Source organism: Schistocerca americana, chromosome 4, assembly GCF_021461395.2.
Source record: "Schistocerca americana isolate TAMUIC-IGC-003095 chromosome 4, iqSchAmer2.1, whole genome shotgun sequence".
NCBI lineage: Eukaryota > Metazoa > Arthropoda > Insecta > Orthoptera > Acrididae > Schistocerca > Schistocerca americana.
This window is the reverse complement of record NC_060122.1, coordinates 274,624,558-274,650,237: the sequence shown is the minus strand read 5'-3', so window position 1 is coordinate 274,650,237 and position 25,680 is coordinate 274,624,558. Positions and strand designations below refer to the sequence as shown.

The following is a 25,680-nucleotide window of genomic DNA, read 5'->3' as shown; positions in this document are numbered from 1 at the left end:
TCAGAGGAATAGAAATGGGTACATGATCATAATTTACGACTTGCTAGTCAATTGTCCTTAAATATCCAATGACACATGGGACCCTACCTCCATGCTGCAGGTATAGGACAGGCCAGTATTTCATAATTTCAAAACACCATTCAGAATGTTGAGTTCTTTTGACATGCTGAACAGGGGACTACTCGATGCACCACCGTGGTCATGAAGCGAAGTATGACAAATCACAACAGGCAGTACACTGTGACTGGAGCTCGTGTATCATGAAGATGTAGAACAGGTAGTAGCTCTAAACATCACAATACTTGTGCTGTGTTTATTGTCTGTACACTTACCTATCATTTGGTGAACAGATGTGCATGTTGACAGTGAATGTTGCAACCACAGAAGAAAAAATTGAAATGATCCTGATTTATGGAGAATGTAGGAGAAGCGTTGAGGCTGCTGTTGCTTTGTATTTTTCCAGAGAAAGCTCAGTGTCATCCTTTCTTTTACAAGTCTGTGAACATCTTTATGTCTGATGGCAGAATACAGATCGGCAAAAGGAAATGAAGCAAATGAGTTACAGGAGAAGCTAATGAAATAGCTGTAGTAGTGGCAGTGTACCACACCCTACAGATAAGTGCCCAGCAATTACACCAAGATTCCGATACATCCGTAGGTATTATTGTCACAATACTGCATTATCATAGGTATCATCCACACTACAGGTCACTGCATCAAAAACTTGATGGCGTAAATTTCCATAACTGGGTAGTGTTTCGTGAATGGGCGCATCAACAAATGCAAATGATCCCCACATTCTTTGCTGAAGTACTATTTTCTGATGAGTCCTCATTCACAAACCAATGTAATGTTAACCAGCATAACATGCATTACTGTAATGCACACAACCCCACTGGGTATGGCAAGTTGACCATGAATATCCATGGTCAGTTAACTTAGTTACGGTGTGGCATCACGGGGAAAAGACTCATTAGTGTATATTTTATCAATGGCACATTGAATTTATTTCAACTGAGGGAGGAAATTCACCTATCTTAGCTGCAATGGAAAGGAATTTACTGTTTTCTGTTCTGGTACATGTTGGTAGTAATATTTTGTAAACTATAGTACTAATATTACCAACATTTTTGTCACAGGTGATGGCTACATTTGTATTATTGCTAGTGGTTTGTGCAATAATAGATGAAAATAACTGTGGAATAACTCCAGCTCTGATACCTCTATACATTGGAATACTTATTGTAACAATCGGTAATGGTTTCTCTGCAAACACAGGCTCTGCTTTAAATCCAGCTCGTGATCTTGGTCCTCGAATTTTTGTTACTATTGCTGGCTGGGGCACAGAAGCATTTGTGTAAGTAAAAACACAAAAACAAGCCAACTGTATTGCAGTAAGCTGTACACCATCACTTTATTTTAATGTGTCAGATTCATTTTAAGTTCTTGTAGCACTTTTTCAATATCATGAATAATAATTTTCAACTGAAGACTGTAGGTAACATTTACATTACGTTTAATTGTTGGTGGTAATTTTATCAGTTCTGTATTGGTTACTAATGATAAATCTTAATTGCTTGCTAGTACAGTAGATCACATTATTGAATTACTAGCTAGCTTTTCCACTTCCTAGTGTGCATGTATCTCATTTAGTGTAATCTTCCTAATGATATTTTAATTTCAGGTGCTTTAAGTTCCGTTGTATTCATGTCAGTTAAATTTTATGTGCCTAAACAGTCACTTTAAGCATTATAAGATGTATTGCAAACTATGTTTGTTACAGTCAGGGTATTGCAGAGTTACAACAAATTCAAGGAAAATACAGAATGTATGTTTTATTACAGAGAAGCAGAGCAAGCAGGAAATTCAGGTGTAGACTTTACTGTACATGATGAAATTGAGTACAGTATTATGGATACTGAAGAAATCTCAATCTGAGTAGTAGGACTTTTATTATTATTATCATAAAAATTTTAATTCCCATTTTAAATCCAATGGGTTATTTAAAAAAGATTACTGGCAAGCAATTTCTGTTGATGGACTTTTGTCCTTAGTGTGTTAAGAGGTAAAACAGCAGTCTCTAACAGTTTTTCCAATCAAATTCCTATGTACAGTGCAGTCCCGTGATTATTAAAATGGTATTTCTCATTGATTTATACATTATGTTATTGTTTGAATATGTCTGGCCAGTAAATCTGCTAGTAGTATATAGACATTTATAACAGTTAAAACATTGGAAGGTCTGAACTAGGACCATGAAGATTCTGTGACAAGGTAGGCTATGATTTCCTAGACTTGCGCCATAGGGTTGAGAATTGTAAGGTCTCCATCAGTGGGTCAGGTGTCCACTGTACATCAGAGACTGCTACTCAGGTAGGGGGGTGTACACTAGGGCTTTTTAGGTTAGGTGACTCTAGATCCAATCCAGATAATGACATCTGTAGGAAGCCCAAAAGTATTAGTGTAAGATCCAAAGGAATGCCCATCATAGGTCATAGTATTAAAATCCTAGTAGTTAACTGCTGAAACATTCACAACAAACTGCAAGAGTTTGAAGCACTTGTAAAAAGCAGTGAAGCTCATGTAATGCGATGTACAGAAAGCTGGTCAAAAACTGAAGTTGACAGCAGTGAGATTTTTAGGGAAAATTTAGGCTAATACTTAGGGGATAAGTCAGTGGGAACTGGAGGTGGTGTATTTATTACAGTAGACGAGAAACTCTAATCCACCAAAATAGAAATCAAAGCTGCATGTTACATCATTCTGGTATGGCTCATTATCAAGGGTGGCATAAAATTGTAATTGGATGTTTTTAACAACCACCAGACTCACCTCCTGATTGTTAACCAACAATTTTACACAAAACAGCTGTTCATTTGTATATAAGTTCCCCAATCATACTGTAATCACTTAAATGGACTTTAATCATGTAACAGGCAATACAGATCATTACAGTTCTGTTAGTGGTGGGTGTTGTGAAAAGACATCCTGTGAAACATTACTAAATATGTTCTCAGAAAATTACCTAGAATTGATAGTTCAGAATCCCCCTCCCCCAATGATGGAAATATATTAGACCTAATGGTAACAAACACACCTGACACCTATGATGATGCCCACAATGAAACTGGTACCATTGACCATGAGGTAGTTGTAGTAACAATGATTACCAAACTACAAATGGTAACTAAAACAAGTAGAAAGATTTATTTGTTCATTAAAGTAGATAAAGAAGCAGTAGTGCCATATCTCAGTGAGGCACCGAAATCTTTAGAAATGGACAGGAGCATGTAGAGGAAATAAGGCTCAAGTTCAGAAGAACAGTTGAAAATTCCCTGGACCCCAAAGTATACAGTCGCTGTGAAAAAACTTCTAAAGAAACAGAGACTGCTGCACAATAGATGCAAAACAAAGTGTACAGCTATAGAAAGAGAGATTTTGAATGTAACACGTTGGCTGTGAAGAGAGCAACGTGTGAAGCCTTCAGCAATTACCTTAGCAGACTGTTGTTAAATGATCTTTCACAAAACATGAAGTAATTCTGCTTGTATGTAAAGGCTGTTAGTGGCACCATTGTTAGTGTCCAGTCACTCATGGATGAAATGAACTGAAATTGAGACTAGCAATGCGAAAGCAGAAATGCTGAGTTCCATCTTCACATATTTCTTGACAGAGGAAAACCCAGTTTAATCCTCACACCACCAAAATGTTGCGTGGAACAAGTGTTAGTGTTAGTAACATTGATAAACAACTGAAATAATTAAAACTGAACAAAGCTCTACGATTTTAGGGAATCCCTATCATGCTCTACACTGAATTTGTGGCATAGTTAGTGACTCTTTATGATAATATATCATATCCCTCAAGCAAAAAATGATGCTGAGTAATTGGAAGAAAATACAGGTCACTTCTATGTACAAGAAGGGTAGTATGAATGATCCATAAAATTACTGTCCAGTACGGTACCCCGAACATCAGTTTGTTGTAGAATCTTTAAACATATTTTGAGCTGAAACATAATGAGGTATCTTGAACAGAGTGACCTCCTCCATGCCAGCTAGCATGGATTTCAAAACACTGATAATGTGAAAACCAACTCACACGTTGTAACACTGCTGTACTACAACTACTTAAAAGCCATTGTTACATAGTTCGATGATAATGAATTGCAGTTCTTCAGCTGATCATATAGCTGTGTAAATGCATAATTTAGAACATGGGAAACAGTGTTGCAATGATCGAAATATTTTAACACTCATATTATTTTGTGGATGTATTTGTGGCTCCAAACATTGTCTTCTCTAGGGGATGATGCAAAGGTTCAGGTTTGTCAAACATTAGTGAAAATATTGATGCACATTTTCATCACATTTTGGTTTCTTTCTGACCCAGACATGGCAAACAATGAAATTTATGAACATTGCTCAAGAGAGGTTTTTTAAAGCATAAACAGATTTCATACTAATCACTGCCCTCACTTAAAAGCTCATAACACATTTCAAACGGATTTTTAATACAAATTACAGTTTCCAACATAAAACATGGTGCACATTCTGTCCACAGCACAAAGACTAAATTACAACTCTGCATCTGCACAAAGACTCTCCCACATGAGCTTGAAATAAAGTCTAACAAAGGCTAATCAACTTTAGGTATGTATAACATTCTGGATTATTCCAGAACCAGAAACTGTTCAAATTAACTGTTATACATACTTTTCTGCAGACGTGAGTGAACACTTACAAAGAAAACACACCTCTTGAGTTTAGTAAATTTTATAAAGTTAAAACTAATGAAATATTATTGCACATAATTCTGAAATAAGTTCTGTAAAAAAAGACAGGATATGTCACATTGCCAAAACAATCAACATGTTATCTTTTCTTTATATCACCGATTTTTATGAAAAATTGTAACCTTTCTTGATTTAGTAGAAAACTGAGAAGTTTCATAACCAAAATATTTTAAAGTGATATATACCATTTGTGGTAAAATTGAACAAATGGGATTTGTTGGATAATTAACTTCTTTTCAACTCAAAAATAAAAAAAACTCCAAAGCATTTTGGAAAACCTTGGAAAAGTGAGAAAATTAAATGAATATTTCCATACAATGCACCAGTCCCACAGGTTCCCCTTTTGTACTTCATGTATGCAATTTTAGGTAAAACATAGCTGGAAAAAAATGGAATTGCAAACTTCAAAACATTATTGTAATCTACAGTTGATCAAATGTTTTTGTAGTTCTCCTTTGTTACTACTTTTCTCACTTGGCATATAGAAAGTATCACAACTACAGTTATTATCAGTAGATCCATCACATGGTGTATCATTTGAAATTTGTGACTGAGTTGGGGATTTTCTACTATGAAGTATGCAGCAAGTTATCATGGATGGAGAATCATTGATAGATGTAATGGTAATTTTGAGTGTGCCCTAGGGAAGTATATTGGGACCTGTGCTGTTCATGTAGGTTGTTGATGACCTTGCAGGCAATATTAATAGTAACCTCAGGATTTTCACGTATGATGGAGTTTACTGCAATGAAGTACTGTCTGAAAGAACCTGCACAAATATTCAGTCAGATCTTGGTACAAATTCAAAATAGTGAAAAGATTAGCAACTAGCTTTCATAAATGTAAAACTGTGTATTTCACAAAACAAAACAGTAGTATCCTACGACTGTAGTCAGTGTCACAGTTGGAACTGGTTAACTCACAGAAATACCTGGGTGTAACAACTTTGTAGGGGTATGGAATGGAATGATCACCTAGGCTCATTCATGAGTAAAGTAGGTGGCAAACTTCAGTTTATTGATAGAATATTATGTAAATTCAATCAGATTACAAAGGAGATTGTTTGAAAATTAAATTTGTGACCTATCCTAGAATATTAAGCAAGTTTGTTGTACCAGCACCTTTGTACCCATATCAAAATCAGACTAACAAGGGATATTGAATGAAAACAGATAATGGCAGCACAAATGGTCATAGGTTTGTTTGATCTGTAAATAAATTAAATGTCGTGTGACTAGGGCCTCCCGTCGGGTAGACCGTTCGCTGGGTGCAAGTCTTTCGTTTTTACACCACTTCGGTGACATGCACGTCGATGGGGATGAAATGATGATGATTGGGACAACACAACACCCAGTCCCTGAGCAGAGAAAATCTCTGACCCAGCCAGGAATTGAACCCAGGCCCTTAGACTTGATATTCTGTCATGCTGACAGCTCGGCTGCTGGGGGCGGACGTTTGATCTGTGGGAGAATGTCACAGAGATGCTGAAGTAACTGAACTGGGAGACTCTTGAAGATAGACATAAACTATCCCAAAAAAGCCTACTTAGAAAGTTTCAGGAATGGCTTTAAATGATGACTCTAGGAATATACTACAACCTGCCATGCTCACTCCCAAAGGTATCATGAGAACAATATTAAATTGCACAGAGGCATTTCAACAATAATTTTTCCTTGCTGCATGAGTGAACAGAACATGGGAAAAAACCATAGCAACTGGTGCAGTGGGACATACTTCCTATCACGAGCTTCTCAGTGGTTTGCAGAGAATAGATGTAGGAGTCAAGTTTGGAAGAAAAATGTTGAAACATCTATTTATAGGACAGTAACTAACATTCATTTGTTCCTTCAGTTTCTGACTTTCCTTATTTTATTAACAGTTCACCAGGCATATGTACCTGGGAACAACATTTAACCCTTTTTTCAGCTAACTCTCATTTTATTTGCTGTTTTATGTCATGACCATATTACAATTTTATTAAAGGTTGAGGCAGGGGCATGAAGATACATGTAAACATGCTTGCTTTCATGAGTGATTTTTACTATCCAGTTTACTATTACAAAAGACCACCATTAAAATCAAAACTTGTGCCATTAGACATTCCAATGAAAGATCTGGAAGAAAAAATGGAAAACATATATAACTTGTGAGACAGACTAACTCTAAGTTACATGTAGAAAGCTACAAGCAATACAGATATCAGCTACATGAAAAATTCAGGAGATTAAAAGTAGAAAGAGTTAGCCCACAGATATGAAGCTCAGATAATGTTTCAAGCCGGTCCTGGTCAGTTGTAAATAAAATGAGAAACAATGGAACAGAAACTAAAGTTTATAATGTATAATTACCTGAAACAGTTATGTCATTTCTGTACCCCTTCTAGTCAGCAATATTTTAATTACTGTATGGGTACAATTGAAAATGGTGTCTGCACAAAACTAGATACAAAGCATACATGTGAGTGAGTTGATTAACAAATGGTACTGCAGTATACTACAAGCAGTATGCACAGATGACATTCTGCAGCTTATTCATAGCCTCAGCAACAACAGCTCAGCAGAATTAGAACAAATTTCTCCATATCTGTTCAACAAATGCAAACATGAGCTACTGAAAACATTAGTTCATCTAATAAACTGTGTCTCAAAGATGGTGTAGTCCCTGGCAAGTTGAAACTAAGTGTAAAAAAGGGGAAATGAAGCATGTTCTGATCTACCCAGTATCTCAACACTCAGAAAACTGACTGAAAAAATAGTGTTAAAAGGAATCTCAGAACATTACAACAAGGCTGACATATTAGGTGATTTCAAGTTTGGCTTAAGAAGAAGTTGAAGTACTGTGTTATTGGCAGTACAATTTTTCTGCTATGTGCTTGAAAAAATAAATGAATAGTCCCAAGCAGTGAGGGTATTCCTGGACCTCCCAAAAGAGTTTGTTAGAGTAATTCATGTTGCATTCTAATGAACAATTGTGATGTATGGTGTCACTGTAAAAACTCATGCAACATATTTAAAAGATAGGCAATAGTGTACAGAAATTATATATGATAATGGAGAGATACTGGAGAGGGTATGGTCAAGAAAAAGATAAATACATTTTGGTTTTCCTCAGGGCTCCATTTTATGTGCATTCATATGGTTATGGTTTCCCAAGTTCTCCAGGTAAGTATTTGATCAGTGTGTGTGCCAATGGCACATCTGAAGTCTGTTGAGCATTCAGTGAGCCCAGCCTTATTGAAGATATTCAAAACTTTATTGAAAATCCATGAACCCACTTCGAAAGAATCAACTTGAAAGTAAACATGGGAAAAAAACAAATATTATTCTCTTTAAACTGAGTGGTCCAAATAGACAAAATATTATGTGATGAGATGCAGTCAAAAATCTGTTCAGAATGACTTTCATGGAAGCAGCAAGTCTATCACGTCCGCAAAAAAATAATGACCACTCTATAAGTATTAAGGAAATTTTCACCAAATCTTAATTCTTCAATCCTAAAAACTATATAGTTTTGATTAGTATACCTTTTTTTGCCTTATGGAATATTACTGTGGGATGGGACTTACGATGTTAATATATAAAAGGTTTCCATATTGTGGAAGAGATTCTGGAGGATTCTAGAGAAAATGAAACAGTATTCCCATGTTTATGCCACCTCTTTTCTTTCAAAGATATCTGAAAGAACAGATACCATTTTGATCCTGCAGCAATTATGAATGACATTACCTACCAATGAGCATTGATTTAAGTCAGTGGGGAAAGATGATTGCTTCAGTGTGGATGCACACCACATTTGAACTCTTATAGGAATTGGCAGAATTCCATGAGTAATGGGGATAATAGGCAAGGGGCTCTACAGCTTTAGTGTGTGGATAAGTTGAGAATTTGGGTCTGGCAGGAGGCGTGCTAGGGTAGTCTGTGCAGTTGTGATGGCCTCTGTGTTCGTACAGTGCTGTGATCACTGCATCTGCCTTAATAAGCAGGAGACCCGAGTTCAAAGCCTGATCTGGCTCAAATTTTCAACTTTCCCCATTGATTTAAATTAGTTCCCACTAGCAGCTAATGTCATTAATTCCTCTGTGACTTAAGATATTAAGGCTACAAATAGAAACATGGAAATTTACAATTGTGGCAGAAGGCATAAAAGACTTTCACATTGTTAATAGAAGGTTAATTTCAACAGCAAAAACTCCCTATGTCAAAGGAGCTGTTTTTCATAACATGTTACCAAATGATGTAAAGAAGAGATACCTTTAATAAGGGACTCATGCAGTGGCTTGTTCATTAATGCCCATGTCATTTTGATTTAACATCAATAATAATTTATATGAATGTGTGGTGTCTGTTCTTTTGGACCTCTCCAAAAGAACAAATTCACCTAGATGGGCAATGGATCCAACTTCTTCAGTGCAGATGCACAAATATGTCCAACCACCTGTGGGAATCTGAGAGTAGTGAGCATGGAGGAAATGGACAGGGACTGCAGATGGGTCTCTTCTGCTATATATGCTGTACATAGCAAATAATTTGCCCTGAATCCATATCTGACTTCAGAATTTCTGTACTGGCCTTTATGTAATAATTGGTTTTGTAAGTGCTTACAGCTGCCTATGTAGCTATGTATGTAGCAAGCAATCAGTAACATAAGAGTAAAGAAAAGTAAAGAATCATACTTAAAATATTTCCTTCTTGATTTCCTACAATACTTTGTGATAACCAGCAATTGTCAGACAGCATTACAACACTTTATTTGACACAATAATGCCTTTCCATTTGAGAAATGTCCTTGTGGAACCGTTCTCCACATCCCTCACTAGCAGTGCCCACATCATCTGGGAAGAAGCCTAGATGATAATTCGAGAATTGTAGTTTAAGTGATATGTAACATCCTCCTGTACAATATTCCAGACATAGAGAAAAAACTGAAAGAAGTGAAAACAAATAAGTCATCAAGTTCGGACTGAATCCCAGTTTGCTTTTACAAAGGGTACTCTGTGGCATTGGCCCCTTACTTATCTTGCATTTATCACAAATCTCTCACCCAGCGCAAAGTCCCAAGTGACCGGACAAAAGCAAAGCTTTCTCCTGTATATGAGATGGGTAAAATAAAGGACCCACAAAATTACATACCAATGTCCTTAATATTGGTTTGTTGCAGAATTCTTGAACATATTAACAGTTTTAATATAATAAATTTCCTTGAGACAGAAAAGCTTTTGTCCATAAAACAGCTTGGTTTTAGAAAGCATTGCTCATGCAGCACTCAGCTTGTCCTTTGCTCACATGATATCCTGTGAGCTATGGATGAAGGGCAACAGGCAGATCTGATGTTTCTAGATTTCTGAAAAGCATTTGACATGGTGTCCAATGAGAGCTGGTTTAGTTTCCCAGATATGTGAGTGGTTGAACACCTCTTAAGTAACAGAACCCAGTACATTGTTCTTGATGGCAAGTGTTCATCACTGACAAGGATATCATTATGAGAGCTGCAGAGAAGTGTGATAGGACTGCTATTATTTTTCATATAAATAAATGATCTGGTGGATGGGGTGAGTGGCAATCTGTGACTGTTTGCTGATGATGCTGTGTTATGATGAAAGGTGTCTTCATTGAGTGATTGTATGAGGATAAAAAATATTTAGACAAAGTTTCTAGTTCACGTGATGCATGGCAGCTAGCTCTAAATGTAGAAAAAATATAAGTTAATGCAGATGAGTAGAAAAAAAAAAGAAAAAAAAACATAATGTTTGAATACAGCTGCTTGATGCAGTCACATCAGTTAAATACTAAGATTAACAATGCAAAGCAATACGAAATGGAATGAGCATGTAAGGATTGGCCGGCCGGTGTGGCTGAGCGGTTCTAGGCGCTTCAGTCTGGAACTGCGTGACCGCTACAGTCACAGGTTCGAATCCTGCCTCCGGCATGGATGTGTGTGATGCCCTTAGGTTAGTTAGGTTTAAGTAGTTCTAACTTCTAGGGGACTGCTGACCTCAGATGTTAAGTCCCATAGTGCTCAGAGCCATTTGAAACATTTTTGTAAGGATTGCAATAGGGAAGGTGAACAGTTGACTTCAGTTTGTTGGGAGAATTTTAGGAAAGTATGGTTCATCTGTAAAGGAGACCACATATGGGATGCTAATGTGACCTATTCTTGAGTACTGATCAAGGGCTTGGGATCCCCACCAGGTCAGATTAAAAGAAGATATCATAGCAATTCAGAGGCAGGCTGCCAGATTTGTTACCAGTGAGTTTGAACAACACACAAGTATTACGAAGATGCTTTGGGATTTCAGATGGGAATCTTTGGAGAGAAGGCAATTTTGTTTTCAAGGAACACTACTGAGAAAACTTAGTGAACCATAATTTGAAGCCGACTGCAGAACAAGTCTACTGAAATCAGGGCTCATACAGAGGCATATAGATAATCATTTTTCCTTTGCTTTGTTTGCAAGTGGAGCAGGAAACGAAATGACTAGTAGCAGTACAGGGTACCCTCTGCCATGCACAGTATGGTTATTTGTGAAGTATGTAGATGTAGATCATATTAGTTCTTTGCCCTTCAATTTCCTAAATATTTCTTGCTTGTGAAAGATATCATTTGAAAAAGTAAGGAAAAGTTCATGACATATTAATTAATTAATTTCAGGTCCAATAAATATTTCTTCCTTTATTTTTGCTGCATTGTAAATTTCTGTTACTTGTATGTTAATCTATGTTCAGTTTTGTCCATTGCTTTTAGAAGGTGTATGATGAGACCCAATTTGATGTGCTGAATATCAAGAAGAATCGGAATTTAGTTGCAGTTTCCACACATATACCATATGTATGTCTCTTACTAGATAAGTGTGAGTAGCAGCTTATGTTTCTCACATGTCTTTTTCAGATTAACTGCATGAGTTATCAGAATTGAAGGAAATATGTTCTCATTGTGGAGAAGTACTGCTTTCAAACTAACTTTACTGGAATCTGAGAAATAGCAAGTTGGACTTACACCATCTGTTATGATGTCCACTAATGATAATAACTGAATTTTTTGTTCTTCCTCTAATCTTCATCCTGCATGCATACAATTACTTAGGTAACTGATGTATGTGTGTAGTTTTCATGAAAGTGTTGCCAATCAAAAAAAGCAGATAATTAAACATTGTACTACAGTGTGGTTCAGCAGATACCATTCGAGCTCATATGTATTTTTAGACTTAGTGTGACCACTAATTATGAGGACTGGCATTATGACTTTTCAGTGACATAGTTCAAATTCTGTGAAACTAATTGACTTACAAAATAATTAACAGTAAAGTTCAGAAGGAGTTACATTTTCAGTTCGAGATTTTGCCTCTTTGCTTGTTAGATTCTGACTTTTGCCATTATATTTTTGTTGTCCTGATTTCTATGAACTTCATTAATTGATTAAGCCATTTATTAATATTTTTCCTTAATTTACTGTAAATTTCAATATGCTGCTTGTACTCACAAAAAGGGTATTCTGAAAGGTAAACATAAAATAGTTCCCAAACTTTTCGAAATTGCTAGAGCACCACATATTTCACAAACCAAATTTTTATCTATACTAAAAGTCCATCCTGAGTAGCAAAATCCAAAAATAGCAGTTTTTCAAATGGTTGTGTGATTTCTGAAATAACAATTTGTTCATACTTCAGTTTTTATATAGTTGGACATCACTCAAATTAGTCACTTCCAGTTGAGTGAGCAAACGACCAACAAGTATGTCTAGTACGCTCCTAGCAATTACTTACAGAACAACAATGTGCAACTAGTCTGTGAAAACATGAGTATAGAATCCATGGAAACTCAGTAATATCAGTGCCTAAGACTTTAATTCAGTCTGGAGAATGTTTTTGCTGAATTGTGTTGTTGTTGGTGGGAGAGCCTGACCACCATTGGCTGTGGAACAAGTGTTTGCTGCATGTGATAACTTTTATTAAGAACTGGACTAAATGAATGTTACTATGCACTTTCCTCTGATAAATTACTGCAAGGCAGTATGTGAACTGTGATATATAGAGTAAATATGGACTGCACCTTGTGTCACACATAGTCATTTTGTTTTAGTGTCTTGTTAGTGCTACTATTGATTCTTGGAGAGTTTTTCTAAAAAAGTGTGCTTCAGTAACATTGTAATTTATTTTCTTGGCAATTTATTTTTTGTATTCTGCCACTGGACTGCTGTTTGTTTGTGAGTGCTGACCTGGCTTGAGTGCTATTGATCTTATGAAGTTGAGAAGCTGGTCATTAAGCCATTAATAGAAAATTGAGGATAATAAATGCATGGAAAATTGAAATCAATACTGTGGCATTGTGTACAGCCCAGTACTCGTTAAGGCCTTTCAGCTTTATGACTGCAGAGTGGTATGCTACCAAAGAAGCAATGAGAAGAGACTATGGAAACCAGGTTAGTCAACTTACAAATCTATGAACAAACAATATATGAACAGTACTGCAGAAGAAGGCAGCTGGCAGGGCAGAGAGGGGGGGGGGGGGGAGCAGATTACAGAGAACTAGTTGCTATTGTTTATTTACATTCATCAGTCTTTGATGCCACTAGTGTTGATCCCTGGCAAACATGACAAATACACCAACATGACATCTTCCTGTGTGTTGATCTTCCAGTGGTCATGCAACTGCTGTGTCAATGGAAGTTCCGTGTTATCCAGTCTACGTCAAGACAGCTGGCATCAGATGATGTCACCTAGAATATGGAAGACTGTGTCTCATCCCCAGGACAAAGGAGTCCTGTGTAAAACTTCAGAAGATGTGGGGGTGGCTGCACCCCAATGTTGTAGCCTGTGAAGGTGGCAGAGTGCAGAGCTGTCCAAGCACTCAGGTGGTCAGGCAATGGACAGAGGTTCAGAACCCAGTGATGGCTGTGGTGACTGCATCATTGCCGCAGCACTGTCCAGCACAGGCTGGATGTTAAACTATTGCCCAGCTGCTTGACGGTGATGGGTTGACCCCATGTGGGTTTAAAGGCAGCTGTCTGGGGCTTACTGTGTGAAAGCCATTGTATTTCTCTGTGAAGCAGCAATGTGTCAAACAGGGACCACTGACAAAGGCATGGTGTCATCACACAGTAGTGGGTCAAACTGCAGAAACTTCCTGGAGGTTGGTGAGTGACACAGCCATTGAGTCATGGAAGCTCAGTGTGGAAACTCTCATTTCTGCTGATCAGGCTGGTCATTGTCCATGGCTTCACCCTAGTTATGCCTCTGCACTGTGACATTGACTTCATGCTGTTGCACTCCATAATAAACTCAATATCATTACAAAATATCATATCACCTTCATTAGAGAAATAGTCAGACAAAACTACATATTGGTCATGCTAAACACTCACTTTCATGCAGCAAAGAAAAATATTCCGTTCTTTTAATTGTGAAGCTAAATGCTCATCCAGTTTCTTCAACAAATTTAAATCACAAACAAGACCATTGAGGTCCCTTCAGAAGAAACGTATAGCTTCCTTGTTTTTGAGGTGATTCTATTTATTTTTCTCAAACAAAAATATGTCCGTTGTGTGGTCTGTCAGTTTCCTCCTAATCATGGGAACAACAAAGAACACATGATGTGATCAGTTAAACCTGCCTGTCAGGAGCATAGTACATGAAAAAAATATATGTTAGGGGTGGGGGAGGGGAGAGTTACGATATTTGCCACAAGACTTTCTTAACATTTTAGTAAAAATGAAAAAAATTGTAACTTCTATATTGTTGTACTTACAATGTTCAAATTTAGTGAATTAATTGTGATTAGTAATCTATATAAGTGTCCAGAATAATATAAGTTTTGAAGCCATTGTTACCAAGAATTCTGTGTATTTTATTTGCATGTTGTCAGTTTTGAGACCCAAATTGAAAGGAACAGTGAAAATGTGTAGTAGTGTTATTTAGAACAAGTATAACCTTCATATTTAATAACATAATGCTTTCTGTGTCTACATGAACATCTGTACTCTGCAAGCCACCCCATGGTGTGTGGCAGAGGGTACTTTGTGTACAAATGTCACTTTCCCCTTTACTTGTTCCAGTTGTATGTGGTTTGTGAGAAGAACAATTGCTGGTAAGCCTTCATTGGGCTCGTATGTCTATTTTTATCTTGATGGTCTTTTTGTGAGATGTACACAGGACGAAGCAACACAGTGGTTGATTCATGTAGAAATGTACACTCTTGGAACTTTAACAGTAGACCGTGCTGTGATGCAGAACACCTCTCTTGTAGCATCTTCACTGTAGTTGACTGAGCATCTCTGTGACACTTTATGCTTACTAAATGAAAAATACTGCTCCTCTTTGGATATTCTCTATTTCCTCTATCAGTTCTATCTGGTACAGATACTATACTGATTAACAATATTCAGGTGTTGGTCAAACAAGTATTTGGTAAGCTACCTCCTTTGTTGATGGAGTATATTTCTTGATGGTTCTTCCAAAGAATCATCTTAAAACCAACTCATATGCATACTCCTAGATATTTTGTGGAAGTAACTGCTTCCATTCACTCTCCTGCAAATGTGGAATCATACAGTATAGGGTCTTTCTGTCTATGTGTTCACAATGTGTTACATTTGTTTGTGTTGTGGGTCAATTGCCACTTTCTGCACCAAGTGTAGATCCTCTGTAGATCTTCCTTTTGCTACAACTTTCTAGTGTTGCAACATCTCTGTATACAACAACATCATCTGTGAAAGGCTCATGGAACTTCCAACATAATCTGTGAAGTCATGTATACATATTGTGAAAAGGTATGGTTGTATAACACTGCCATGGGGCATGTCTGAAGTTACTTTCACATCGTAAGACTTTTCTCCATTCAGAATAATATGTTGTTTTCTGTTTGCTAGAAATTCTTGAATCCAATCATACAGTTGATCTGATATTTAATACATTCATATTTGTAAAATAGCCAACAGTGCAGAACTGTATCAAATGCCTCCCAGAAGTCCAGGTCTCACTGACAAACAGAGTGAGCTGTGTTTCACATCATTGTTGTTTTCAAAACCTATGCCGGTTCCTACAAAGGAGATTTTCAGTCTTCAGAAATGTCATACACAAGCATGTTCCAAAATTCTACAACAGATTGTCATCAGAGATATAGGCCTATAGTTTTGTGCATCTGTTCAACACCCCTCGTGAATATAGGAATGACCTGCAGTCTCTTCCAGTTATCAGGAACACTTCACTCCTCCAGTGACTAATAGTACACTGCTACTAGTAGAATGACAAGTTTTTTCACATACTCTATGTGGAATCATGTTGGCTTTATTGTATCATCTGAATTAAAAATGTGAAAATATAGGAGGTCATACAAGCTTAGGCATTAACGTAATGGCTTTTTTTTTTTTTTTTTTTTTTTTTTTTTTTTTGCACACAAATTGACACATATCTGATAATGACAAGAATGAGGAAGGAGTCTGATTTGCTCATACTTCCTGTATACAAAGGCACCACCACGGTCATGTTGTGATGAATCACAGTGATTACCTGGCAGCATGTCCGTTTGATTCTTTAACTTACAAGTCTAACCAAACTGATACCATCTCATGAGTCCATCATAGCCACCAAGCTGTACTCATGTATCCAGGCTCATCCCAAACCTTTCCCTTGAATCTATCTTCTCCCACATCTCAAACACCTCCAATTCAGCCACCTTCAAAAATGCTTCCTAAAACTGCAAAATGCCCCATTACAATTGATCACTATTGTGGCGCCGTTGAAATCAACACCAACATCGGTATGCATTCATCTTTGGACTCTAAGCTTTATCTTTGGCTGTTCCACCATGTTCAGTTCAGTTCTTTGTGATCCTTGTATGTGTTAAGGTTAATAAATGAACTATTACTAAATGGGTGTGATTATTGGTGCAACCAACCCACTAATCCTCCACACTGGTGACCCGAAGTTGTAACGTCTTCCGTTTTCGCTGTTTTACTGTGTCCGCGACCTCGGCGTTGGTTATTTTCACGTGTATTACATTGACACAGCATTCGAACAATGGCTTTGGCCCAGCGCCTAACGCCGGATTATGTGATCGACATGCATCGTGATGCGGGTGATGTACACTCACCAGGACTGCAACATGATGCCTCTCATTCGATGATTCCACTGATTTCGCCAGACGTTTTCGAGCCTGTAACAATAAGTGAGGTTAGGAGTGCGCATGACTCCGGCTATCAAACGCCTTTGTTCCTGCCACATGTGCCCTCCCTCATCGACTGTGCAGTTACCTCTTACGGATCTCTGTGAAGTGCGGGACCAATGCAGGTTTCTGCAAATGCTTCGTCGGACAACCTACTACCGCCAGGACAACGATTTGCCACGCCGCAATCTGTGCAGTACCACACGGATACCTGCCACATCACTGGAAGTGCTTCGTTCACAGGTCTACCTCCTCAGCATCTGACCACACCCTCACCTGCCTCAGTTCAGCATCAGCACATGCCTTCCTACTTTGATACCTCGGCCTGCAACAGGAGCAATAACTTGTTATCTGTGCCTGACCTCCACCTCCGTCCCACTGCTACACCTCAGTGTTTTGTGCCACGCCATTCACCTTATCCGCACACCGTTTTGAGTGGAGTGACTATGAACAATGAACATTCACACATTCCATCCCACGTTTGATATCATTTCCCACACTGTGCTTCTGGACAGCCCACACCTCTGCAGCCTCCCTGCAACACAGGTGGCCCCGGCTCTGATCATACGCCGAGCTTTCCGCAGACTAACTTGCATATTCACAGTTTGAACTTTTTCTCACCTGTCGCCCCGCACCGGCTCCAGTCGAGCTTCCGCTACCGTTCTCGGCACATCTCGGTGCTTCATCTGCGTCGGTCTTTCACGACGCATCAATCCAAACACACCCACAATGTGTTGAGCTTCCACACCTGCAATTGACACATTATGGTGTCTCACCCGCGTCAGCATTCCGCGTTGTGATGGATCGCGCTCAACCGCAACGTGTCTCCTTCACACTGCCACCCAAACAGCCATTGTTGCCACATCCCCTGGAGGCACACTCTCCTGGAATACTACAGCAACAACAGCTTGATTCTGACAGTGCCCCGACGAACTCAGATCAACCTGTTCTGCCGAACATTCTACAATGTTGTGATGGATCGCGCTCAACCGCAACGTGTCACCTTCGCACTGCCACCCAAACAGCCATTGTTGCCACATCCCCTGGAGGCACACTCCTGGAATACTACAGCAACAACAGCTTGATTCTGGCAGTGCCCCGACGAACTCAGATCAACCTTTTCTGCCGAACATTCTACAATGCTTACCGACACTGCCGCCATTTAATCCTGACAGAGCAACAACTTGGTTCAAAATTGTGGACGATGTGTTCGACCATTACAAACTCGACGACTCAACCAGGTTTCTGTGCCTCATCACCCACCTGCATGACTGGGAGGACTTGACTGCTGACCTGGTTGGCACCCCAGACTCAACTACCCAGTACACTCTAGCCAAAAAGATAGTTCTACATCGGCTTGCATGCTTAACTGAGGCAGCAATATGGCAAGTGCTCCATGTCGAGCAACTAGCCAATGACAAACCTTCCCAGCTCTGGAGATGGCTACGTGCCCTGGTCAGCACCAATCTACTCTCTGACACAGCTCTCCTCGCCATCTGGTCAGATAAACTATCTCCTCACATCCACTTTTCTCTGGCTCAAAGGTCTCCTGAACCTGTCGAGAAAAGAATGACAATTGCTGACGAGCTACACAATGCATCACTGCTCTATTTCGCCAGCCACTGCCGACCTGACAAGTCTCAGGTTCAAGCTCATCGCCCTGCATCCAGACGTGGCCAGGGCCATATTGTGCCAACCATTCCGCTCGCTCCGGGAAGCAGTAAACAAGCAATTGGGATGTCACCGGCTCAGCCCACGGTCACGTCCCCTCCTGCAACTGAACTTTCTGTGGCCACCGAACCTCGGCCACCACCACTGGCAACGAACCTTACGCAACCGCACTACCTGTACTGTTACTTCCACACATAGTTTGGTGAGGCGGCACGGAACTGCAGACCACCCTGCTACTTCCCAAACGCCAATCACAGACAGGTTCAGGTGCCACCTCCTGTGCACAACATGACAGGCACCCCCAAATGCTCCATTCTGTCTGGGAATGACCGGATAATTGCAGACGACTTTACATTAAAGACATTTTGTTGGGATACCTTTTCCTAGTGGACACAGGTGCCGATGTTTCGCTGCTGCCTATGTCAGCATTTCGAACATCCACCCTCATCATACTTCACTGCAAGCCGTGAATTGAACTAAACTACAATGCTCGGGTTCATTTTCCCACGTTGTCTCACTCTCCGCAAACTGCTAACTCGAGTGGACTTTTTTAGTGTGCGAAATTGATGAACCTATACTAGGCATTGACTTCTTGTGACACCACAAACTTTCACCGGACCTAGTGCAAGACACCGTGTTTCATCATCCGTCCAAGACTCACTTCCCCTGTGCTCCATCGAGCAACCCCCCCCCCCCCTGCCCCCTCCCCCCTCCCTCGTGACACATCGGTCCGGGCTCATCTCATCTATGCTCATCTCTGTCGACAATGTTACAAGAAACCATGCACAAGTGCCTTGTCAAGCTTGAACACGTCGCTCACCTACGCAAGGAAAACCTTGAGCTCTCCTGCCGACTCCACAAAACACAGCTCCAGCTTGTCGAGCTTGAACACTTCACTCACCTACGCAAGGAAAACTTTGAGCTCTCCCTCTGACTCCATGAAACACAGCTCCAGCTCTCTGATGCAGCAAAGGAATTACAGACACTAAAGCAAGGACAAAGCAAGGTCATTAAGTGCGCCGAACCTGCTTGCAATTCCAGAAATCGAGCTTCCGTGTGTTTACATCCCACTACGCCTCGCAACTGTGCTATGAAGACTGCCATAACATGTACTGACAGTTCCGCAGGGCCACACCCTCCTAACACGGCAGTGTTTGACACTCGGCCGGACGCAAGTGCGCATGCGCGATGAGCGTCATGTGTTTTTGAACTGATGGCTCCTACGTCGCCCCTCGCGGACAGCACCCCAAACTACGTAACTTCGGCTCCTGCGTGCTGCCGTGCGACCGCCACTGACAACACAAACAGTGCACTTGCGCCAAGCGTTTCGCCTGCGACCTTGCTGCCACAGGCTGTGCCCTAGGACAATGGACTCACTAACGGCTCACGAGCTCTACCAAGCTCACCTGACCATGGTACCACTGCTTCAGGCCGGCGGCCATCTTGTCGCATTGACTCCTGGTACACTTCACCACCACGGCTCCTGTTGGATCCGCCGAGTGGCTCTGAACACCACGAACCCGCCTCGCCTGCCACGCCCACCACATATTGTAAACAAACTGCCTTCTGTGCCACCGGCAACATTTCTGTCATCACCAACGGCATGGTTTACAAGCTGCGCCTCATGCCAGGTCCCCCCATCTCCAGTCAACTTTGTCCCGAGCACCTCTCCGACCTCAAAATCAGATTTCCAAACTACTAAGCTCCAGTGCCATTGAACCCTCTGCCAGTAGCTGGTCTATGCCATACATATGATGCACAGGAAAGACGGGACCTGGCACATGTGCGGAGACTACCGCCGACTAAACACACGAACAATTATGGACACCTACCCCATACCCAACATTGCCAACTTTACCAGTTCCCTCACAGGTGCGACCACACTCTCTGTCACTGATTGCAAACGGGCCTACCACCAGATACCCATGGCACCTGAAGACATCAAGAAGACAGCAATCACCACTCCGATCGGGTTATTTCAGTTTCGATTCATGCCCTTCGGTCTGAAAAACGCAACCCAGACCTGGCAACGCTTCATCAACGAAGTGCTATTCAACCTAAAATTCTGCTTTGCATATCTTGATGACATTCTTGTGTTCAGCTCCTCCATCAAGGATAACATTCGACATGTGCAAACTGTTATGAACACTCTCACGGCAGCAGGCATTGAGACCAACCAGGACAAATTGCAGCTACATCAACCCGCTGTCACTTTTCTTTGTTTTTGGGTCTCTGCCGACGGCATTTCACCGCCCCCTGAGAAAGTACAAACAATACTAAACCTACCCAGACCTTCGTCATTCAAAGAGCTCTGGTGCTTTCTGGGGATGGTTAATTATTATTGTCGACATCTACCTCAGGCTGCAGAGATTCAGGCTCCACTTACGGAGTCCTTGGCAGGCACCAACACTTCTGGATCTTGGCCCGTTCCATGGACCCCTGCTATGACTGACTCTTTCACTGCCCTCAAAAATCTTCTTGCTGAGGCATGCACCATCGCGCATCCTCATCCCAATGCGCAGATTTTCATCACCACAGACGCGAGCGATACTGCCATCGGCACTGTCCTTAGCCAGACACTCGACGGCCTCTGCAGTTCTTCTCACACAAGCTCACCAATGCACAATGGAAATATTCCGTGTTTGACAGGGAATTGCTTGTGGTCTATGAAACGAATAATCATTTTAAGACTGACGTTGAGGAACGCCCTCTCTATGTTTTAACGGACCACAAACCCTTGACTGCGGCCATTACAAACCCGCCTCCTCGCCGTTTCAGATACATGGACTTCATATCTCAGTTCATCACCAATGTCAGACACATAAAGGGTGCTGACAATATAGTTGCTGATTTCCTTTCATGAATCGACGCCATCCATTTGCTGTTAGACCTCTCTGAACTGCCTAACCCCAACCCGCCGATGAGGAAACACATAACCTGATTTCAGACTCTACGTCTTCACTACACTTCATCCACACCACCTTCCCTGGCATTTCTGGTGAGATCTGGTGTGATGACAGTACAGGCATGTTACGCCCCCTCGTGCCAACCACGTTCCGTCGAGCTGTCTTCAACGCATTGCATAATTTAGCCCACCCTGGTGTTCGTGCGTCCGTCCGCCTCGTAGCGGAGCGCTTTGTGTGGAGATATGTCAACAAGGACTGCCAGCAATGGGCACGCTCCTGCGTCATGTGCCAATGCTGCAAAGTACACAGGCACTCTTCACTCCCCCTCGGCGCCTTTTCGATCCCTCCCTGGCGTTTCCAGCATATTCACATTGACATTGTCGGCCCTCTCTTCCCCTCTAACGGCTATCGTTATGTTCTGTCGTCTATCGACCGAACAACACGCTGGGTCGAGGCTGTCCCCCTCTCCAATATTACGGCAGAAACTGTTGCTCGAGCTTTCGTTGAGTAATGGGTATCGGGTTTCGGATGTCCAGCCAGTGATGACTGACCAGGGCAGACAATTTGAGTCAGCCCTGTTCAACGGGATTTGTAACATTTGCAGCATCCGGCGCAGCCGTACCACAGCGTATCGCCCGCAAAGTAACGGGCTAGTCGAGCGCTGGCACCACACTTTCAAGGCGGCTCTTTGATGCCACGACTCTCTATAGACGGAGGCCCTTCCCCTTGTGCTACTTGACATTCGTGTGATCTATAAGGAAGACCTCAAAGGCACAATAGCTGACTTCGTATACAGCCAGAACATTGTTCTCCCTGGTGAACTTGTGAGGTCTTCCGCTTCTCTCCCTCAGTCTGACTTACCTTCCTTCGTGGACAGTGTCAGATGCCACTTCATCAACCTCCATATCCCTCCGCCCGCCATCCATTCCTGCCCTGAGGTTCATGTCCCGAGATCTCTGGACAATTGTGAGTACATCATGCTCCGAGATGACGCTGTCCATGCTCCCCTCCAACCTCCATATACTGGCCTGTACTGAGTTCTCCGGCCCTCAGCTAACACCATTCAGATGAAAGATTCAGCTGTTACAGTCTCTCTCAACAGACTTAAGCCTGCTCATGTCGAGCCTTCTTCCACTCCCCTTCAGGCCACGACCACGCCACTCACTGTCGTGGCTCACGATGCTCTGACCACTCCCTCCACATCGGACTTACACACTCGATCGAGTGACTTCCAACTCCAATCTTCAAGCTCTCCCAACCTCGCCCTCTACTCCGGTCTCACGCACTCTCTCGAGTGACCACATGCTCCCCACATTGAACTTACCTATGATCACGCCCTCACCGCCGGGCCCTTCACTGGTCCCTTCAACCTCTCCACCGTCACCTGCCTCGCCCTGTCGAGGTTTCTCATGCCCCCCCTGTCTTGAGCGTGCCCTCGCTCAAGGTGTTTGTGCCTGTCCCCCAAGACATAATCCACGATATCTCAATAATACTGCGTGATTATACACTGTTTGTTGTGTGTTTCTCTTCATCAAGTGCTCATGACACAACCTCTGCCATTCCCTGCCACCTGGTGAAATGTGTTTGCCTCCCGCCCGACGTAGACCTGGACATGCTTCGTGTGTTCGCCACACCCACCGGAGACATCGTTGTCGTCGCTCTGTTCCACCCACAAACCGCTAGCCTACCTGCCGCTGCACGACCAGCATGCCCAGTACAATGCCCGGCTTGCTTCAACGACTTCCAGGTTCGGTGGCCAAACGTTCCTTCACGACATCTACCCACACAGCTCCCCGACGTCACTGTTGAGCTGACCATGACCGTGGTACGGCTCCCGCAAACCACCCCTGCCGACTCCATAGTCACCCCCCCCCCCCCTCCCCCAACCTCTCAAGAGTTTTCCATTCTGCGGGGGGGGGGGGGGGGGGGGGGGGCTATTTTGTGCAGTTGAAATTGACACCAACATCAATATGCATTCATCTTTGGACTCTAAGCTTTATCTTTGGCTGTTCCGCCATGTTCAGTTCAGTTATTTGTGATCCTTGTATGTGTTAAGGTTAATAAATGAATTGACCAATAACTGCAACTCATTTCCCAAAACCTAGTGTCCTGTGTCAAGGGCACCAACTACTTGCTTCATCACCCCTTCCACCATCCCCACCCCACTACCACCTGGCTCTTTTGCATTCATTCTTGATGCTGCCTCCCTGTACACAGGCATCCATCATGTTTATGGCCTTGCTGTACTCAAGCACTACTTAACATTTTTGCAAAGGTAATCTCTATGTTTCTAGCATGATACTTGACAGGGATTTCTTTGTCTTTTGGTATTTTTCTTAATATTTCATTCAGGTAGACACGCTTTGTTGGAACAGAAAAAACTTTCTCTATATTATATAGTTTATTTTTGTCACTGGTACAGATGCTTATGTATTTTCTGTAAGTGTGTATGAATTGAATGTGGATTAAAACATACGTGAGTATTAAACTGTGACCTACTACATTACAGATGCATAAATTCATTCATTTTCTTCAAATTTTTACAATGCGTTTGTCCCATCCACAAGAGTCAGAGGTTGCCAACAGTGAATGGCAGGAGCTTCTTGTGATCGCTGACTGTTGTGTAAACTGTGACAGTGGGGCTGCAACAATGAATATTCTGTCATTAGCATATTGCATCACTTGCACTGCGAACATAAAATAGAAAAAAAACAAAGGCATTTGTGAAATATGCTTTCCAATAATATTATTTTATACAAATAATATCATTTGGATTCACATCAATTCTTTAACATATATTAAATTACTATGCCTTGTCGCCTTTATTTGCTAAGGACTGAAGTACAGCAGTATGAAAGCTCCAATTCTGATACACTACATTGGCCATAAATAATTCCTTTACCACTACAGACTACCAGGTCTCTCTCACTTATTCTCAATTATAGGGCTGTTAAAGCATACACAACATAACTTTCTGATTATTTCAACTTCAGAAAAGTAATAATTAACCTTTTTAAGAGTTTGAAGAAATATATTTTGAACCAGGTTTGTACATTATTTATGCAAGCAAAGTACAATCAGTGTAATGTGATACACATGGACTGCACCTGCAGATTGCTTAATATGTTGAGCAGGGTATTTAATGATTTTTCAGGATAAAAACCATATCCGGAAATTAAATGTTTTGATAGTATCCGGGATCCGAGTTTGTCAACTGATCATGTAAAGTAATAGGTCAGTATTTCTCATTTTAGTAAGAAATACAAACGAGCTTCACAACACACATTACATTAGAAAAGGAGTTAAAAATTAGGCTTCCAACTCCAGTGCAGAGTGTACATCAGCAGTGTGAAGACTGTCACACTCATGTTACACGAGTAGCTTTTAATAATCTTCATTGCATCAACAGAATACAGTCAAGAGGTGTAAGATAATGTTTGATAATGGTGGTAATGCAACATGTTTTACTTTGTCAGTCATTGGAAGGTAATAAGGCTTGAAAAAGATTGATTCATGGTCCTTGATCTTTAACTTAAAACAATACCCTCTAAACATACCAGACTTCTATGAAAAATACTTTTCACTGATTTGATTGATTTTTTATTTGGTCCTATTTGATTACATTTTGTACAAAGTGTGTACTTGTAATATAGGATAAGTCAACTTAAACCTATTTTATTGCCATATTTAACCTATTTATTACAATTTAATACATCGAAGTGGCAATACTTATAATGATGTTGCATACATTTTTCATTCATTTTTTAAGTCCTGAAAGTTATTTACATACTACATTACACTCACATTTACATTTTTCTCTCAGTATTCATGTTCTCATGTTATTTACATATCATAATATGTTCAGTTAGTTACAGTACCTCTATAACAGTAATAGTAGCATTTTCATTCATTGATGCATGTACTCTTCTGCACTATAAAATTCTTTTTCCATTAAATAATCCTTTAAAAGTTTTTAGAATGTCTTTTTGCTCACATTGTCCTGCAAAAACTCTTTGGAAAGCAATTAATGAGTTTGACACCCAAGTATCGAGGACCTCTTTCAGCAACTCTCAGCCAGTGTTGTATACTTCTCAGTTGGCCTTTATTTCTTGTTTCATATGTATGAATGCTTGCATTTCTTTCTAGTACTGCA

General features: G+C 40.8%; 1 protein-coding gene and 1 long non-coding RNA gene across 2 annotated transcripts in view; one reads left to right on the top strand and one right to left on the bottom strand.

Annotated features, from left to right (window-relative positions):
- Positions 1 to 25,680, top strand: part of LOC124613074 (aquaporin-9-like) — a 253,864-nt gene that overhangs the window by 224,668 nt on the left and 3,516 nt on the right. The window contains exon 5 of the mRNA XM_047141659.1: positions 1,140 to 1,357. Coding sequence (XP_046997615.1) covers positions 1,140 to 1,357 — 218 coding nt within the window. The remainder of the gene's footprint in view (positions 1 to 1,139; positions 1,358 to 25,680) is intronic.
- LOC124613075 overlaps positions 23,921 to 25,680 on the bottom strand; it is a 34,452-nt gene continuing 32,692 nt past the window's right edge. Inside the window, exon 3 of the long non-coding RNA XR_006979605.1 lies at positions 23,921 to 24,169. This is a non-coding gene — a long non-coding RNA (uncharacterized LOC124613075). The remainder of the gene's footprint in view (positions 24,170 to 25,680) is intronic.